This window comes from Sander lucioperca, chromosome 20 (genome assembly GCF_008315115.2).
Source record: "Sander lucioperca isolate FBNREF2018 chromosome 20, SLUC_FBN_1.2, whole genome shotgun sequence".
Taxonomy (NCBI): domain Eukaryota; kingdom Metazoa; phylum Chordata; class Actinopteri; order Perciformes; family Percidae; genus Sander; species Sander lucioperca.
This window is the reverse complement of record NC_050192.1, coordinates 10,466,314-10,480,911: the sequence shown is the minus strand read 5'-3', so window position 1 is coordinate 10,480,911 and position 14,598 is coordinate 10,466,314. Positions and strand designations below refer to the sequence as shown.

General features: G+C 41.4%; 1 protein-coding gene across 3 annotated transcripts in view; it reads right to left on the bottom strand.

Annotated features, from left to right (window-relative positions):
- Nucleotides 1-14,598, bottom strand: part of plxna4 (plexin A4) — a 252,928-nt gene that overhangs the window by 27,107 nt on the left and 211,223 nt on the right. For all 3 annotated transcript variants that reach the window (XM_035996329.1, XM_031313676.2, XM_035996330.1), the window contains exons 26-29: nt 12,379-12,482; nt 9,512-9,611; nt 6,274-6,464; nt 1,560-1,729 (exon numbers count right to left, since the gene is read on the bottom strand). In XM_035996329.1, the coding sequence (XP_035852222.1) occupies nt 1,560-1,729; nt 6,274-6,464; nt 9,512-9,611; nt 12,379-12,482 (565 nt within the window). The remainder of the gene's footprint in view (nt 1-1,559; nt 1,730-6,273; nt 6,465-9,511; nt 9,612-12,378; nt 12,483-14,598) is intronic.

Sequence of the window (14,598 nt, the reverse complement as noted above, 5' to 3'; positions counted from 1 at the left end):
ATCTACACATTGTTATTAGATATTACACATACAAAACTGTTCTCAATCTAATTTCAGTATGGGTTATGCAAATCAAACCTCTTTTATAAAGCTTCTAATAATACTGCAAACAACTAATTGCTGGTTACATCTACAGATATAATATGGCAATGATATAAGAAACAAACTTGTCACATGAAACCCTGAGGTTGAGGGATAATCCAGCATAAGGGCTACATCAGAGGATGTACAGTGGAGCTCTGATGGTGGGGAAACCCTATAGTGGAGGTGGGGGTAGTAGTGGGGCTCTGGCTGCTGTGATAGGTTGAAGTTAATGGTGTGTATGATGACAATGGGCCTGGTAGGTTTAATGGGACAGGGGCCCAGCATGGGAGGGGCCACTGGCATTATTATTCTCAACCATCAGACAAAATTAAGGCTTTTGTTGTAGCCAAGATTGCACTCTTTTGAGAGATTAAAGGTTACGGGTAAGCACACACACTGAGTAGTGAAAAGACAGGCATACAGTATGCACATCCCACACAGAGAAGACATCTATGGTGGTATCAGCACAAACTGTTGTGTGCAATCTTAGTGGCTTTTTGTGATGGTGTGTTATGATAAATTGCTATTCATTCACAGCCCTCTGGGGAGAGCCCATTCCATTAAAAGTCTAATGTAAAAGGGGACCCATTGCGCTCTCAGAAAACACTTAACACACTCTGCAAATGGCCCAAAAACACATCACAGGCAAAGAACCAAAATTAGGACCAGACCGTAAAGTAAACCCCTTCTTTAGCTTCTCCCTATCAATTCCTCCCTCCATCTCTTGATTTTTCCCTTTATGCACATCCATTTTATCCTCCCATCTACATGGTTCCCCTGAGCCTTGGGCTGAGTGAAGCATGCTGGGATCTTGGCAGAGGCCAGGAGGCTAATGAGATATTAGTGTGCATTTAACTCCCACTGAGATCACTTTCCTTTCTTCACCTTTTCATTTTTCACCTCACCACATTCTGGTGATCTGCTGGTTATTTAACCCCTACCAACCTCTTAAGGTGGGCTCACAGAGGTCAGTATGGTCTAAATTAATCAGCAGATATTAATTTAGAGGTGTACTTCCTTCACCTGGGAGCGTACCATGTCACTATGGAGATTTTCACAGTGACAGGCATTTTTTGGCCCAGTTATTCATGATAATAGTTGGAGAATCTTGGCAGCCAATTGGATTAGCCCCTCGTGGTTAGCTTTAATGAAGATTACACGCCCCTGTGGTTAATGGATATTAGGAAGGGAAGAGGCGTGTGGTGAAGCTTGGCACTGACACAGGGCAATACCAGGGCAATGCCATGTGAAATGTGCCAAAATGTACTGCATTAAATTACAGTGCAGAAAGAAAAGGTCACAAATGGAGCCAAAGGCAGCACGCTGGTATACAAATAATAAATCAATTTTGTTTCTGTAAAAGATCCAAGGAACTGCCTCACCAGTTTCCTAAGGGCTGCTGACCAAAGCCCACTATGTGTTTGTGTGTATGCACATTTCTGTGATTGCAGGTATGCTAAAACTGCTCAACTCACCAGTTGCTTTTCCATGTGTGTCGGACATGCGGGTCGTGGATGTTGTGTTTGTCAGCCTGCTCATCCAGGAAGTCAAACATGTATTTGATGGCCAGTGGCAGGGCACTGCCTCGATGGGCCGTGCTGAAGATGGTCTCAAACAGGTCATCCACAAACTTCTGTAATGTACCCTACAGAGGAGGGACAGGAGACATGGAAAACAGATTATATGAAGATATTTTTTTCATTAAATTACAGAAATAACAAAACCAATAATAGTGACTTTATATAGAATATGAAAATATACAGTACTATAAAAAGCTCCAGTCTTTGTGAGTCTATAATTTCAGTATGTTAAGCCAGTATCTATATTGAACCGGACCCACAGAACCAGTGAATGAGCTTGTCACTTTTTGCAACATACCAATGCCTAAAGTTGAAAGGCAGATTGGTAAAAACTTGTGTATAGTTTTCCTGTGTGAGTTCATGAGTTGTGTCAGCCAGGCTGCAGTGTTTATGTGTGTGACTCCTATCTCACAGACCTGACCCCTAAATCTGCTTGCAGCTTTGATGGGGAAATTGTTATTTCACAGCTGACGTTTAATAATATCTGGGAACAGGAGGCGCATCTCCTAAGCCTCTTTGTGCTGCCGGATTAGCTCCCACACTGCACCATTGACCCTAATTTGATTTAATGTTGGCGACTTTAAGGAGGAGGAGGAGGAGAACAGAAAGGAGAGACAGAGAGTGAGAGAATCTAATCCTCTTGTAAAGAATGAGCTGATGGGATGCACAGGAAAAGGCGAGAGTGGGGGATGGAAATGAAACGACAGAGGTTTCCTATAAGGAAAAGAGGCCATTGACTGTGGCAGATGAGGTGTGTACAGGCACTGGCAAATAAAAATCCAATTTGGGTTGGAGTTGGTGACCGAATCACAGAGTCAGGAGAGGTAGAAAAGAGTGGGAAGCGAGAATCCTGTTAGTCCGAAAATCACAGTCATAATTCTAATGTGGCCCACATTCCCGACAGCTTATCGTTCTTCTATGAAGATGGAATTACACATCTCTAAATCAAGCCCACATGTCTTCCAAGTGACAGTCTGCATTAGCTGGTGAGGGAAGACCTAACATTTTGTGTGTGTATGCATTTATGGGTGCAGTTAACAAAAATCTGTGTGTGTGCCTGAAATTGCTGAGGTTGGGACATTTTACGTCATCCTCTATCTCAAGGGGGACTTGTGCATCAACACTGTCATCATCACAGGAGTCTCTTGTTCCCTGGTGGAGCTGAAACTGCCAACACATCCCCCACCCACGACCATCTACCCTGTTATTAGACCGCGCTCTAAACACAATGTGTCATCTGAATGTTTTGATGCCATCTGCCTCCACATTGAAATGAGAGGAAAGCAAACAATCAAAACGTTGGGGATAGCGCTGGAGCAGAAACAGAGAGATGAGGGAAGGTGACGCATGAGGGTGAGATGGACAGACACACTCTTGAGTCTACAAGTGAGGAAAGAAAATGCAATCCTTCCCAGTGCCCCTCCACACACATGAACAGACCCTGTACCCACACTCAGTCAGAGTGACACTGATGGAGCTAATACGAGAGACGTCAGTGGCGTTGCCAGGGAGAGGTATTTATTGGCAAGGTGAAAGCCAAACGCAGTCAATTACACTGCCTGTCTGCCCAATCATTTCTCACATGGAGAGATGGCCGACCAAGATAAACTGGTTATTTCACAAAAACAATACATCTGGAAAGACGATGTGTTGTCTGCAGTCAGAAACCACCAGGAAGCACTCAATAGAGCGGCTCACAAAGGCCGAGAGCTGACGTGCGTCATAAGTGTGGAGGGCTATATACAGTATGTGTCATGGTGACATTTTTTTTTCTATTCTGCTGTCTCCAGCTTGTTTGTTTATTAGTTTATTTGAAATGTTGCTTATTGTGTCCTGTTTCACAGACACTCTCATACCTCTCTTGCCCTGTTATTGTCACTGTCTCAGTCATCTGCTTTAATTGATCACCTGATTTTGCTCATCTACCCACCAATCTGCACATGCATTAGTTCTCCAAAGTATAAACAGAGGTAAGTGTTCAATTGTTTGTCACAATTTGTTATTTCAGAATGACAGTGGATAGACAGGAAAGGTGGGAGAGAGATGGGGATGACACACAGCAAAGGGCCACAGGTCGGATTCAAACCTGGGCCGCTGCAAAGGCCTCAGCCTACATGGGGTGCCCACTCTTACTGGGTGAGCTAGAGGTCGCCCTGACTATGTCACTTTTCTTTAAGAAGAAATAACACATTCTTCCTCTTAAAAATAAAATTTGAAGTCATAGGAAATCAAATGCACTTTTCTTAGTTCGGTACATTCATAGGGTGTGTGTGTGTGTGTGTGTGTGTGTGTGTGTGTGTGTGTGTGTGTGTCAGAGATGGGGACTCGAGTCTGAGACTCGGACTCGAGTCGCACTTAAGTCGCACAAACAGCTGACTTCAGACTTGACTCGGACTCGACCCAAAAGACTTCAGACTTGACTCGGACTCGAGCTTCGAGACTTGTCAACAACCTGTTTTCATACAATTATTGCTTTTTAAATCTAAATGTATTAATGTATTTCTATTTTCTTTTATTGGCGCATATACGGGGAAACGTATGATGAGCTGTATGTCCCCTGCCCTTTGCCATAATGTGCAACATAACGCATGCGCCTATGTGCGCACACATATCAAAAAATGCATTGCCGATGGCGACACCAAGTCCTCCTGGAGTTGTGCCTTTTGTCATTAGTTTTGCTTTCAATAACTTAGTAAACAGTGGCAGTAAGCGAACAGCTACATGCAAGGTGTGTGGCACCAAGATAAATGATGCCGGATCAACAACGACGGACTTCATCAGGCATCCAAAAACGCATCCAAATAGGTCAGTCACTCACACACTAATGTGAAAGAGACGTTACATTTAGCATATATCGTCACAGGTAACAAGCTAACCATCGCAAAGTGTTGTGCTAATGTTGGGAACAGGCAAATAGTATTTTATAGTTAGTAGTCGCTGAGGCTAAGAAATCCATGGCGCACAGGAGGTGGGACGCACGGATCCATCTCCCCAGGAACAAACGCTGTGTCGGGTGGGCAAACTCATGTGATGCGTAATTGATCCCGTGGATGATTTGTAGGCTATTAACTGAACAAGGTGTACCCGGTCCACCAAACACTGGGCCGTCTTGACTGTCTTAATTCTGCACATATTTCTGTTACTGTAGTCCTATTTACTATTTCATTATTTCATCCATGCGTGGCACAGCGGATCCGTGCGCACTGTCACCTGCCGTGGAGACGCTGGCCTCACTAACCTCTCCTCTGAGTTGGATCTCCCTTGCACTGGACTCAGTTTCACTGAGCGTACGAACACTTAAAAAATAAATGGCATTACATCAGTGAGTTCAAACTGCTTATTGTGCGTAATTTGGACTGACACTGAGATGCATGTTGTTCTGTAACTGGTGTGGCGCTGCCACTTTTCTCTTGATTTCCACTTCGACATTTTTTGAGTGAAAGAGACATTACATTTAGCACACATCATCACAAGTAACAAGCTAACCATTGCAAAGTATTGTGCTAATGCTGGGAACATGCAAATTGTATCTTTATAGTTGTATCCATATGATGTGACAGCTACAGGACATGCTTTGAATTCATAAGATTTAACAATACAGTGACAGATCGGATGGCCAGAGACTTGAGACTTGACTTGGACTTGTGGCAAAAGACTTGAGACTTGACTTGGACTCAAGCTCAAAGACTTGAGACTTGATTTGGACTTGCAAAAAATGACTTGTGAACATCTCGTGTGTGTGTGTGTGTGTGTGTGTGTGTGTGTGTGTGTGTGTGTGTAAGGCACTCCGTTTCAGACTCCTGCCACTGCAAATTTACATCACATACACAGAACTGAGTTGATGTTCTCTATGTGAATTGCTAAACAAAGGCAGGCAGGGGATCAAAAACATACTAAATGTTCCTGAATCAAAACATTACAGTCTGACCATTTTCAGATCGTAGCCTCTCTTTAGGTTTTACCTTCTCTATGTCTCTGTCTGTGTCTGATATAATGAATGTCTCGATGCAAAAAAAAGAGGGAGAATGTGATTTAGATCAAAGTCACATTTCCCTCCAAACCAAATTAACTGCTTTTTTTTTCCTGGAGGCCATTGTCAGAAGGCATATTCAAAGAGACTCATTTTATAGCCATTTCTATTTTTGCCTGATAATTTTTTTATTACAGAAACTCCTTGGCCACCTTCATGGATCTTTTCCTTTTTACCCTTTTTGATATGCTGCCACGTCAATGCAACAGCAATGAAAAGAGAAAACAAACAGAAATATCTATTTTCTCTTTCTCACCTGAGGGGATAGAGGAATACATTTGAATAATCGTTCCCACTGAAATGACTCATCCAAAGTAAATATGAATATTTAAATAAAGTGAGTGTTTTCTGAGTCATGGTAACAAAGGGTTAAGGTCATGGTGACCTTTTACCTGCTGAACTGCTTCAAGACAAATCATTTCCATATACAGTAGTTAAAAAAATAGAACTGTTGGGACATAGAGTTGAACTTTTTTCTTTTGCTTTTAAATCATACACAAAATGTAACTGATTCAAATAAAGAGTGACTGTAGCATGAGAAATAAATTACAACATGACGAGATATATTTTCTGGCTCACCTTGGTAGCCAGAAGTCGTGTCAGGTAGATCTCAGAGACCATCTTGCTTCCGCGGTCGCCCTCCTTCTGGTCTCCATGCTCATGGTTCTTCACTAGGTGCCAAACCTTGACCCCACTCTCCAAGTCAGGAGTGATCATAGGAGTACGGGAACGCAGGCTATCGGGGCTTCCAGTGTACTTGATCATGTTCTCTGTGAAGAACAACTTGCATTAGTTCATTAGTACTGACATAACTGATCAGACAACCACAATGTCCAATCATATGTTTTTCCTTTGAGCATCAGTTAAGCTTCTATTGGTTTGTAACATCTTACTACAATATACAGTATAACGTGAATGTATGTCATCATTTATGTACACCTATAAAGGTGTGTAAATTGTATGCTAAATTAAAAGCTAGATTTTGTTGTTTTGCCTGCATCAGAAAGATAAGATCATCAGAAAGAGAAGGACACTGAGAAGAAACAAGACACATTTAAACCTTAACCAAGGCAGAGTGTGAGGTAAACAAGAAGAAAAGAAAATACAAATCTGTCGCTTCGCCAAACAGGCAAGGAAAGCCATAACCTGCATGTCAGCAACAGAATAGTTGTTTGGCTTGTGGCTTCCAATTTACAGGTCTGGGAGATTGCATATGAAACTTTTAGAAAGTGTACATGGTTAATTTGTCATGGCTTCTTCTCACAGGGACAAGACATGGTATTGGCGGCTGACAAAAACGAGCAGGTGTCAGACGAGATGAAATATGTATAGCCCACCCAATGGCCGGAGTGGCGATGACATTTCCAAACACATGGCTCAATGAATGTTTACACAGTGTGAAAAAATTGATCAGTGGGTGCGGTTTGGAGAGAGGAGTAAAAAAAAGTGTTTTTCACCGTGACAGAAATCAATCTGTCTAGAGAGAAAAGTGGGAGGAGTGTATGGGGGAGAGAAAGTTCAGGGAAAAAGAGACAGCTGGATATATCAGATACAGAGAATGTGTGTGTATGCCTGTATGTCGAATGTAATTTAATTACAGTATCATCAACTGAAAATGCTCATCTCTCCTAATAGACGTATGGAGTTCCCCAAGGCTCCATTCTGTTTAACATCTACATGCTTCCACTGGCTCAGATTATGGAAAACAACAAAATAAGTTACCATAGTTATGCGGACGACACACATATTTACATAACTTTATCGCCAGGGGACTATAGTCCAATACAAAAACTGAGTAAGTGCATTGAACAAATTAACAACTGGATGTACCAAACTTTCCTAAATTAAATGAAGAAAAAACTGAGGTGGTTGTTTTTGGAGCAAAAGAGGAACGATTAAAAGTGAGCGCTCAGCTTCAAACAACAATGTTAAAAACAACAGACAAAGCCAGAAATCTTGGTGTAGTCATGGACTCAGACCTGAATTTCAACAGCCACATTAAGACAATTACAAAGTCAGCCTATTATCACCTTAAGAATATATCAAGGGTTAAATGACTTATGTCTCAGCAGAATTTGGAAAAACTTGTCAATGCTTTTATCTTCAGTAGACTTGACTACTGTAACGGTGTCTTTACAGGTCTCCCTAAAAAATCAATCAGACAGCTGCAGCTTATTCAGAACGCTGCTGCTCGAGTCCTCACTAAGACCAAGAAAGTGGATCACATCACCCCAGTTCGGAAGTCTTTGCACTTGCTTCCTGTCCCTCAAAGAATTGATTAAAAACAGACCTTTCTTTTTGATGCTGCCTTTCTTTAAATAATTGTTCATTTCTTATACTGCACTGTAACTTTTATTCTCATATTGTTTTATTGTTTTTAACTGCTCTTTGATGTTTTATGTAAAGCACTTTGATTTGCCCTGTTGCTGAAATGCGCTGTACACAAACAGCTGCCTTGCCTTGCCTATAGGGCACTTCAGTTAGCAACATTTAATTGTAGCTTTGTTATTTTGTTAAAACCTGTCAAATATTCTCTGCAGGACTTGTGTTACTTGTATTACCTGACTTGTACTACCTGACTAATTTTTCAGGGACACTGGACATGTGTGACACCAATTGTGCTGTTTTTGAGGTGGTGTGGATGCAAGAGGATGTGAGCTGGCTCTTCATAAAAAAGGTATAGGAGTAGGGTAGTACATTCATTTTGTTTTAATGATTTATTCAAGATGTTAGAAAGCCGAGGGTGATGCAGAGTCAGGGATACACAGGATAGATATTTCTGGTTGGATTCTATTCTGTCTATTTTATTCCAGCTTTACACAAAGGAGGTGTTATTTGTCTGGGGTTTCTTTGATGCAAACATTACATCAAAGACACATAGGTTTCTCCTCACTGTCTGACTCAACATGTTACAGTGTTTGTCTTAATATCTGTACTTTCTCCACAACTTTCTCTCCTGCTCCACTCTTCCTCCCCTTTTTCAGCAGCTACATTAAATTCAGCCTTCTCTTTTTCTTCCCTATCTGGCCTTTGTACGCACAGAGAGTTCAAAGTCACTCTCAAGTACCACATCAGTTGTAAAGGGATCACACTTGCATTTGAAGAAAAAAAAAAAAATCGTGGAGAGAGATATTCCGGGCCTCCACCCTCCCTTTTCTGTTGCACCACTCACCTTGTCCTATCTGGTCAAATTTGGAGCCGCAGAAGCGAGGTGAGAGCGTATGGAGATGAGGCGATGCTAATAATGTGGCACCACATTTGATGTGTCTGAAGTGTTTGTGGCTAGTGAGGCTGGCCCTTTGATCAGCATCTAACTTGATGGTTTCTTAGGTTCAAGGAGACGTGGAGCAGATGGACAGGCGGAAAAAACACTGGCACACGGAAGGACACACTTTGGAGTCTCGAGAGGCCAGAACAACAGATGAAAAGTCTATTTGGTCTCTTGTTATGTTTTAGAAATCCTTTCAACCTCTCTAAAAGTGTGTCTTGTCTTTCTCTGTCTGTCAGTGTTGTCATGTAGGGTCCAGTGGATGCTCATCAACAGATGGTGGGAGCATCCACTGCTGCGGGATCAGATAGTTTTCACCTCCCCCATACTTTTTCTAATAATAGGTATTTTATAGACATATATTTTATATTTGTATTACTGTGATTTGATTGACTGAAATTACTTTAAATATTTTGTAAGTGTATTTTTGTTTACTGTATAAGGATCATATATGTAGTTTCTACCGGTGTGCCTGGTCTTAGGTATGTTGGGAAAGTGTCTCTCTGACACAGATACAACTGAAACTTGTACAGAAACGTGTCGGCTTACCATATTTACTTGCAGAAGTTCGAGACACGGTGGAGTTGTTTACTGAATTGTAGGCTGTAACTTGCTTGGGAACCAAGGCCATTACTGCATTATCAGGTACCTGAAAAACAGACACACATGTATTTATGCAAATAACTTTTCAGAACAAAAGCCATTTGCAGAGTGTATTCATTTGTGCAGATTTCTAACACAACCAATCAGAAAAACCATAGATCACTGTGTTGGTGTCATTTTCTATATTCCCCTCCATCTATTCTGGTTTCATGTGGATAAACAGAGAATATCTTATTACCCTTATGTGCTCTATTCAGCCCACACATACATATGATGAATGTTAGGAGGAGGGAGAGTATAGTAGGGCATCATAGAGGCCTGTGTGAGAAGGGATAACCCACAGTCTCTATTCAATAATACCTTTCCTCTAGTGTGTGTGTATTTGAGAGTGTGTGTATGTAGGTGTGAATAATAAAGTAGTGTGTGTTTGTGTGTGTGTAAATGAATGAATGAGTCAATCGTGCATTCCTCCTTCCCCAGTCAGCCAAACGGGTTACGGGTTTCAATTAACACAACTGGGATGTACTCAGTCCCAGCTGCGCGCGCGCACACACACACACACACACACACACACACACACACACACACACACACACACACACACACACACAAACAAAATACCCCTACTCTGCATAATTTAGCCATCCGTGCTGCAGAGTAAGGCAGGGTTAATTAAAGTGATCTCTATCATAGTGTGGGTGGAAGGAAGAGGGAATAAGGACCAAGGGCCTTTTGTGCATATACGTGTGTGTGGGTGAGCTGGGGCCTTATTAAGATGATATCATTATGTCACCTAGTCACTCAATCTGCTCCCTATGCATTATGTTTGTATTATTGTATGCAGGAGGCCCACAGGGCAGATCTTGTTATTCCTTTGTCTGGAGCCCCCAACTCTCCTACACCCTTAAGCCTGCTTCCTGTTCACTGCCCTTAAATGCTGAATGGATATAAAATGAGCAAGGCACAATGGAACATAATGAAAAGAAGGAGTGGCATTTGGGGAAATAACATTTGGAGGAGAAGATAAAGACAAAGTGAGGCACAGTTTCCTGAAAGAGAGGAGGAAGAGAGAAATGTCATTATGGGACAGAAATATCTGATATGACAAATGCCAAATGTTTGCTTGTATTCTTTCCTGAATAAGAAATCAAACGTTTGTGATGCAAACATTGTAACTGAAGGCAGAGTGAATGGAGGAGTTACGCTAGTGGAAGATCAAACCAGATTAGTTTGATAAAGGAGAGCACATGATTCTATTGAGTGTGTCTGGTTGGTCATATTAGCTTCTAATAAGACAAACATTATTTGGATAACATGTCTGGAGGGCATAAATATAGCAGCACATCCGGGTTGGCAGAAGTGACATCAATCGAGTGCGTCAATGGATTTGATCAGGAAAGCGGCAAGATCTTCAACTAAATTATTTATAGATTTAACATTTAAATGAAATAAAGTTAGAAAAACAGTGTAAATGTTAGGGATGAAATTTCAGATGCCCTTGACTGACGGTCTGACTGAGTGTTTCCCTTTTTTTTGGTCTGTCAAGGATAAGGTGCCCTGGCCTGAAAAAATAAATTCACTTCTGTCTTCATTATCTTATGTCAGATTCAAATCAGCTCCCTAATCCATTCCACCCGTGCCTCGTACTCCAAGTCTGTTGACACTTGCTGATGCTGACATTTAATTTAAGCACTGTTCTTGGAGGGGACAGTGACTGCTTGCTTAGCTGCTCAAATTATTAACACCATGATGCCTGTTTTACCATCCAGTCTAATTCTGGTTGGCTGGACGGACAGTCGCTACTCATGAGGCACAAAACACTTGTCTGACACTCTGCATAAAAACATTTATGTGTTTAATAAATTAATGTCTTCGTATTTTGTGCACACCTTCATGTTACTGCCTGTTAAAAATATATATCCATTACTTTACCTTGTGCTATCATTTGCCTGCATACAGTACCTTGTGTGTCTGTGACCACTGATGTGTCTATTCTGTACATGAAATCTATGCCAACACTCCTTTTCAGAAAGAAGACGACACTTGGCCGGCACATCAGGTTTTATCTCGACCAAGTGTCACTGTTGGTCACTTCCATGCCTCGCCCTGCCTCATTATTACCCTTCACCTGATAGATAAGCTGTGGTGGCCGTGTGTGTGTGAGAGGGGGTCACTATCAGTTGAGGACTTGCACAACTAAATGGTTAGAAAAGCACTTTGACTGGATTGTCCATTAGATAGTTTTGGAGCTTACTGCAAATCATCAGGTCATACAGCTTTAGAGGAAATGGCGGAGGGGAGTTGAGAGGGCATCAGAGACAGCTACATACACTATAGATAGAGGGATGATGGGTGGTAAGAAAGACATGTTCATTTTCAAATCTTATGCTTGGTTTAAATTTTCTTTTCTAATGTGTCAATGAAACGTTTCAGCATCGTTTTTGTCTACATTGGCTGTGAAAAAGGGATGCAAACATCCATACCTTTTTTGAAAGAGAAGATATGAATGCCTTCAAATAAAAGATGTATTATATCCAGAAATCCTTTGTATTTCTAAAACTTCCAAACTTTAAAATTGTACTAAAATATGCAAGTTTAACACACATCTGTCAATGGTAATGATTTATAAAAGCTATGGGTGTCCCACACCATAGACAAAACATGGACCCCAGGGAAACATACTTTGACTCAAGTTCTTTAACATATATATGTGTTATATTGTATGTTGTTATATATTGAGACTGGTAGTTTTGGTAGGCAACATAAGCAGGTTGCTGTTGACCACATTTTAGCAGATACAGTCATAGTCTTACCTGGTAATGGTACAGCATGTTCAGTCTCTTCCAGTCACCTTCGATCTTAGTGGTGATGTCTTCATCCTGCAGGATCATGCGCTGTCCCCGACCCTGACGCCATTCTGCAATTGCAAGGGAGGGGAAAAAAACATCAAGATATTATCAACTATATTCCCACAACACTACTCTTTTGACTATATTTACTTTTTACTCTTACATGTTTTGCAAAGATAAGATATCACAAAATCTTGACATGATGTTTGGTGTGCTGATATGCCTTTGGTACAAGAAACAATGCATTTCCACCTTCGGAGAAATTTGTGTTTTTAACCAGAGCAACAATTCAGACAGATTGGTTCTAAAGTTGCAGTGACATTCAATATGTCAATCTCACATTGTCATGAAAAACCTGAATAGAATCAAAAAGAGGTGAAAACACTAACATCTTAAGAGTAGGAGTAAAAGAGAAAGGCAAAGAGATGTAGAACCAAAAGAGAAATGGCACACGTGAGAGACAGTAACAACAGGCAAATTAAATGCATCACCCACTCTACTCTTTTTAGAATCAAGCTCTCCCTCTTAACTTCTTTCCATCTCTTTTGCTGGTGCGATCGATGGGTGTGATTACAGCTGCATGCCCAGGGCTTGTGCACTTCTTTTTCTATTTGCAGCACTGGCTCTTAAGATCTGCTCTCTGAAAGCGCTATTGGTCCCTGCTCTCCCTTCTAACCCCCCTGCCTAGCTGCTCTTATTGTTATTGCTGGAATCTTTGGTAGAAGCACACCAGAATCAAATCCACGGCAGCCGTATATGGAGAAACTAGAAAGCTGCAAACCTAAAACGACACAGATTGCAGATCACCTCATCCCCATACTTTTCAACAAGTAACATGCAGTGCATTTGACAGTGTCTTTCATTTTAACAGGACACAATTTACATGACCTTACAACCAAATTACATCTACATTATATACACACCAGCAAAAACAAACAGAAGCTTTAATCGAAACATCTCACAATACCCCAGCAACATTATCATAAGTGAAAAAGGAAAGTCATCTCAAAAACAAACAAGCAGATGATTCCTCTATTCTTTCTGCAGACATCATGGGCTTCATGAATACGTTATTGTGTCTGTGCTCCTTGCTGGGCTTCACACTAGCGTCAACCACTGTCATCTCCTATTTTGATCACAAACAGAAAAACAAAGCAGCAATCACTGTGGTGTATGATGAGGCCTGTCTTTGGAGGATCGACCAGAATGGTCTGCAGGAAATAAATATTCTCCTGTTGTTTTTGTCTATACAGTACATCTTCCCATAAAGATGCAAATGAGCGCCCGTCTCCAGTCGAAGCTCAGTAAACACATGAAGAAATGAGAAAAAAAAGAAAGGAATAAATAAAAGGATAAACTTGGTGTAAACCAGAGCAAACTGAGATTACTCAGATTCCCAAATCCAGTGGTTGCTGAAGTAGGAAGAGAACAGTGTGTGTGTGTGTGTGTGTGTGTGTGTAGACTTGCATTTTAGACTCATACACAGCCAAAGAGACAAGGGGTTTGGGAAGTGTATGGGAGCTGATGGTGAGGAGAAAGGTTGAAGGTGACTCCACAGAGATGCTTAGCACACATTTGCTACTGCTAACACACACACACACACACATACACACACACACACACACACACACACACACACACACACACACACACACACACACACACACAAAGACATACACAAAGACACACACACACACACACACACACACACACACAAACACACACACACACACACACACACACACACACACACACACACACACACACACACACACACACACACACACACACACACACACACACAGGGCCTAGCTTCCATGTTCTCGGGCCACATCTTCTCTGAAGGATTGCAGCAGAGGGGAATCAAGAACAATATCTGGGATAACAACATTCCTGGCCAAGGGGACAAGCCTTCCACAATCTCATTATTCTTTTCAGCCATTGCAATCTACAAGTCTGTGTATCTGTTTGTGTATGTTTTTATGGTTTTGTGTGTGTGTGTGCGTGCGTGCGTGTGTGCGTGTGTGTGTGTGTGTGTGTGTGTGTGTGTGTGTGTGTGTGTGTGTGTGTGTGTGTGCATGTGTCAGAGATCACTAGAGCCAATGATATTACCTGTATAGTTTACATAGAGCACCTTTCTTCAACTTAAAAGTGTGTCATCATAACAGATCAATCAAATGGAAG